The sequence below is a fragment of the Anarhichas minor genome, unplaced genomic scaffold (genome assembly GCF_050575085.1).
Source record: "Anarhichas minor isolate MPS153535 unplaced genomic scaffold, ASM5057508v1 ptg000025l, whole genome shotgun sequence".
Lineage (NCBI taxonomy): Eukaryota > Metazoa > Chordata > Actinopteri > Perciformes > Anarhichadidae > Anarhichas > Anarhichas minor.
Window position 1 is genome coordinate 12843962 of NW_027466471.1, and position 6085 is coordinate 12850046.

Here is a 6085-nt window from a genome sequence, read left to right on the forward strand (position 1 = left end):
ATGTCCCTTTGGCTTGAAAACCTGCATTTGGCACCTAACATCAGTGTCCATATGTTTTTCGCCCAGAAGACGGCCCACATGAACTGAACTAGATGCTAACATCAACAGTCGGTAAATCAATTAAGTTTCTGAGATAAAAAGTAGAACTGTAAAAGTCACTCTGTACACACTGCAAACAGAGACTGTCAAACATTCGATGTGGACAAAAGGCCTATAAGGTCACATCACTGTCACATCCTGGAAACCCTGAGCATGCAGGTATGCAGCATATACATATATGTATATTTATGTGTATGTGTCTGAAACCCCATTGGCTCAAATTACATACAATATATAAGAAGGAAGGATAGACGACAACAACAACAACAGCAGCAGCAATAAAAACAATAAAATCTAGAGATGTGAAATGGAATCGATGAATAAAAACACGAGTGTGTGTGATGATGAATGGATTTGAGTTTTAAAAGAGAAGTGAGGAAGAAAGGTAACTTGCCCAACAATGCCTCATGAATAAAAAGGAGGCAGTGTCTTTCCCTTCAATCACTGAGAGAAAACCATTCCACATTTTGGTATAGTTCACATATACGTACTGCTGTTCCTACAAGGTCAACAAAATGTACCACATAGTTTTACTTGGTTGTCTGCAAAGGTCCTATGGCGGGCATTGGTGTGATACATCGCATTGGATAATTGTTGTGCAATTCATAAGTCGCAACCACAGAAAGCTTTGAACAAATGCCAAGTTTTCATATTATATTTATTTACTTACTGTAACTGTTTTAATTGTATTGTCTGGAAATGTTATTTTCCCAAATGGTGGTCTAAATGCAGTTTCAAACCCTTCTTCACAGGGTCAGGAATACAGTTCTGGTGGGTGGAATATTGACTTATTTAATAATAATGTAATAATGACATGTAGTACTGAAGTTTGACACACTGAGAAGAAAATGGTCTATTTTCTTAGCCATTTGGCCTCCAGTCTGATTCTGATCAGCCAACTCAAACATAGAAATCAGAACACGCATCAAGTCCCTTTTGAAACAACAGGAACAGTCCAAATGTTATTGTAGGCCTCCAGTAACTAAGTCACCGCCAGATATTCTTTGTCATTGCAACTGTGCCCACATATTAAGGCAGATTAGGATCATCAATCATTTTGATTCAAAAAGTAAAAAAAAAATTTAGTCAGTTTCATTTTTTACCTCAAAAGGCCCGAAGGCCCAGGAGTCTGCCGTTTCCAACCATCTGTTTACTTTCTTAATATTTTGTAGGATAATTCTTTCACTACAAATGACTCAACGTTGTTCTCATATGGTCGTTAATGGTTGGATGTAAACGGGACTGATGATAACAGCTGGGATCATCAGCTGGAGTAAGTGACTTCAGCTCTTCCATAAAGTGTTCCTTTCATCATCACCCGCTACATCAGCTTGGTTCATTGGCCCAGTGATGCCCCTCCAGCCCAGCAGTATCTCTGCTTCCCAAGATAGCAGCAGATGACTGAGGGCTTCCTGCTCCTCTGTCTCCCGTATCTGCGTCACTGTCTGATAATCCAGACTTTACCGGCAGCCTTCACTTGATGCTTTATCTCAACCCGGGAGTGCCAAAACAGATGCACACCAATATGGGATGCACGTTCCCTAACAAGGTACTGTGTGTGGGGGTGTTGGGATACGGACACTCATCAGTGATCAGAGTATCAAAGGTGAGTGTGTCAACAAGTCTCCTCCTTTATTTTAATCTCTACCAAACAGACAAGAGAAGTGTGTGTGGGGTTGTATTCATCCGCTATGGCTAAGTGTTTACCCTCTTTGAGAGCTTTTCCTTTCAATTACACGACAAATCCATAATGTAAATGTCGCATTTCCGATTTGATAATTTCTAATTTTGTGGCTGACAATATTTATCCAATCAGTCGCTTAGTTCTGCTGTTCTTTCATGGGAATAATATAATCTCACAGTGTTGCCTGTGGCATTTGGAATAATGCCGCACTATCTGGAATTCTGCTTTTATGCTGCGACAGTTGTTAAAAGTTAAAAGATGAAATAAAGAGGATTTGTCATCCAAATTGGCAATTACCCATTCGTGAATAACCTCCTCAGTCTCCGGAATTTGTCAAACACTTGAAGGCATTACATCAAAGTCTTCTTCCCTGAATGTCAACCCTGCTTTCTATTATAATGCAGCGTACACTACTACATATCTGGAAGTAAATAATAGACATCAAGCAATGTAAAGTTGTGTGGTACAATCAGCTCACAGTTCCCTGCAGAAAACCCTGTGAAGATGAGTGGTGACTGCGAGGTTATGGAAGAGGTTATCGCTAACTCTTCACCGTCAATCTCACTTCATCATGAGGACTTCACTTCAGATGGGACCCAAAGCAGCAACACTTAGTGCTCTCTTAACCAAGAAACATTTTGTCCAACTCTGCAGTTGCAATCATTCATGTCAGGTATGCAAAATCTAGTCCTTAAAGAGAGAAGATTGACAGTTTTACAAGTTATCATCAACTTGTATTTTGCATGTTTGTAGACATCATCACAGCAGACATCAAAAATGACAAAAATCAGCCTTCTCAAACCAGATTTCGAAAAAGATTCTTTAATAAATAGCGGCAAACTGACTGACTTTAAAAACATCAGTAGCTGCTTGAGGCAAATATGCAGGACAACCAGCCATCTGGAGAGCTGTTCTACCGTTTTGTTTGCTGTGGAACATCACCATCTCTAGATGCAACAAAGAAGGTGCGTGGAGGATTTAAAGTCACACCTCGATGTAGCTCAGTTTCCAAATACAAGCCTCCATGTGAATCGCATGACAGTTATGAACAGTTATGAACAGTTATGAAGGTCCTTTTTGTGGAGAATTTCAAACTGGTTGATGCAACTGTGACCAACATGTTGGGGAAAAAACAGCTTGAAATGTTTGGACAAATGTTTGATCCCACCAAGAATGTGACTTCTGTCTTTTAAACTAAATGGCAGACAACAGAAAGCACCCACCCATCCCCCACACACACACACACACACACACACACACACATCCGGAGTAAACATTCCACATTATCAAACACAAAGACAGGCCTGGAAGTCCCTGGAGGGATCTAGACACACTCTGGGGCCATCAGCTCTTCCCTCCCCCTGACACATTTTCTCTCTCCGTGGCTTCGGTGAGTGGTGACAGGTGTCCATTTTTACATTATCTAAATGACAACCACTGGAGGTCCTGCTACGCTTCTAGGATTGTGCTGTCCATGCCGTGTTGTCTCTTCATCTCCCCAATGTTTCCCTTCACGGTTGTCTTCGGTCTGCTACTGTAGAAACAGTATACTAAAAGCCATGACGACACAGCAGCAAGCCACCCAGGGACTCTTCCGCTCACCTGGGGAAAATGAATAGTTCAAAGTTCAAGGCTACATTGTTTAGCAACATTGAATTGATATTATGAGAAAGAAATGACGTAATGTAAAAAAAAAAACATATGGGGCAAACATAGGCTTACCTATTCTGGCACACTTCCAGAAAATTCCTAGAATCCTAAAAAAAGACAGAAAGGACTCGGTTATGGCGAGATTAAAAGAAGCTGGGTTTCATGATGATATGTCAAGGTGGTAGCTACAGGCAGCCATCGGACATCCGCTCCAGGCAAGGGGTGTAACCATTGGAAGGGGGGGGGGGGGGGGGGGGGCGTCGTATTACCTCTAGTGACAGCTGAGGCAAATGTGGCATTCCAGGCCTTCACTTTTCTGATGTGTGTACATGTTTACAAGCAAACGTTCTTCCAACTTTCAAACTGACCAGATGGAGTCAGCGTCCCATTGTGAAATTGTTTTAATTGACTTAATATAGCCCTACTTTAAAAGTATAAATCATTTTCTACAGTTTAGGAAAAATATCTTTTTTTGAAATGTACAAATGTTTTTTAGTTTGTACGAAACATAAATTCTCCCCGTTAGATTCAAGGCCTATCCCTGCCACACAAGAATCATTTGAATAATGTGTGGCACAACATCGACACAAATAACAGCTCATGCCTTAGTCAACAAGCCAATCAAGAGGGAAAACTATTAAATCATCCCATCTGCCACTCTCAGTCTCATGTGTTCGTCTGAAGAGGATGTCCCTCCCTGCTCCAATGATGTGTGTGTGTGTGTGTGTGTGTGTGAGAGAGAGAGAGAGTGAGAGTGTGTCTGACTGTTCCTGGGCTGTGCCAGACGTTTTAGAAGTGAATCATGGAGTTTGTACATCCAAGAATAATAATGATCCAGTGATGATGAACATTTAAGCCTTTTGCAACTTCACGCGCCTCAATGAGGAGCTTCTTATTTTACACACACTCTATTCTGATTCTACACTCACTGATTCTTGTTGGTAAATTAGGTTTTCTACCACACAAGGTAAATAAACAGCTCTCACAATACAGAAGTGAACTATTTGGAATCAACTGTTGAAGGATGAATGAATAGCACTCGCATTAAACACAAATCATTTGTCTTAAGATTGCTGTATCACTGCACAGTAGAAAGCACTGGCTGAAATTAGAGGGGCTTTAAGGCTTCAGGTTTCAGGTTTCAATGGCAGCTTCGCTGTAAAGTATCTGATCGTACCCGGTCTTGTTCTTGTCTATCAGGCTGGGAGCCAGCGCTCTGATGTAGGCACAGGTACAGATCAGGAGGAGAATCACTGTTAACAGTGACTGGAAGTTGAAAATGGCCGACTGCAACAGGAAAGAGAATGATATATTTAGTATAGAGTAGACACGATCCAGTGCAGCTTAGCAGCAACAGTCTAAGTCATACACATCAGAGACACCAACTTCACTTTCGTTAATTTCCTGTAACACTGACGTTACGCTACTTGTCACAAGGAATGTTGTCGTACCAGCTGTTCATTCTCTGTGGACCCAGTTAGAGTCACATGATTGTCAAAGACTCAACGCCAGATTGGAGGACAGATAGTATGTTCTTCCAATTGTCCTATATACTAGTGTTCAAGATCAACCACCTACGTAACACATATGCGTCTTATTTATAAGCTACAGCAAACTGTAACACCCTACCTCCTCACACTGGCGTCACATCAGACTCTACTTCAGATAAGCAACTTAATGTTTGTTTTAGTGTATTTAAATTGTCCAGCTTTTCTCCACCTGTGTGTGTGTGTGTTGATGCTACCGACATGCTCTGCAATTCTAAATGAGGATGACAATGAAATCACCCAAAGAAAAATGAGTACTATAATATTACTAAGATATATTACGACGAGATATTACGATTCTTATTGTTGGCGAATTGCATACATTATAACCATAGTGAATTTAATGCATGTATTTCTAAATGAGCACGTTGTGATGTAGGTTACATATGATTTCTACCTGCAGCGACCTGTGTTTGTTTCTGCTAAAGTTAACGTTACATGTTTTAATCAAGAAGTAAGTTTAAAGATTTAATTTCAATAGATTATTTGGGGACCAATCAAGTTGCACACTTTGCTTATACTATCCCTGTTCTTGCAAGTTTATAAACAACAACCTCGTAACGCCAGTGAATCAACCATATGTAACCGAGTCAGACATGCACATGCATGCTCCCTGAACTGTGGTGCAGCTACGTGGCACACTCCTCATAACATTGCGATGCTCGCATCCAACATTCTTATTCATTTGTGATAATTTAGGACTTTCTTGTCAAACAACTCGCGCTAGCACACGGCTGCAACGCACGTGATGTTAGCAAATATATTCTAATGATATTTAAGAACAGACACATACACGTGATAGATTGATTTTCTAAACTTTTAGCATATTTTAGCTTGCCAATGCTAGCGGGCTAGTTTAGCATATGATATACTTCCTGCTTTACACCGAATAATAGCATTAGTTTTTGTCAAAGTGTTTTTCCGACACAGATTACACGTAGGACGTGTGTTACACATCATGCTTAACATACGCTGTAAAAGAGCAGAAGCACTTAATTCATAAAAACAAGCTCACCATTTTTGTTGTGAGTCAAAGCCACATCACACTTCCTGCTTTCTTGAACGTACGTAACGTAACCAAAGAGGTTTACGTAACGTAAGCACG

General features: G+C 40.6%; 1 protein-coding gene across 1 annotated transcript; it reads right to left on the minus strand.

Annotated features, from left to right (window-relative positions):
- Window positions 1–2589: 2589 nt before the first annotated feature.
- On the minus strand, window positions 2590–6059 carry tmem167a (transmembrane protein 167A). The gene is made up of 4 exons (XM_076099474.1): window positions 5996–6059; window positions 4611–4720; window positions 3506–3540; window positions 2590–3385 (listed from the first exon to the last, which is right to left on the minus strand). Exons 1-4 carry the CDS (start codon window positions 5996–5998, stop codon window positions 3315–3317), a joined length of 219 nt encoding a protein of 72 aa, XP_075955589.1. The 5' UTR covers window positions 5999–6059; the 3' UTR covers window positions 2590–3314.
- Window positions 6060–6085: the final 26 nt, after the last annotated feature.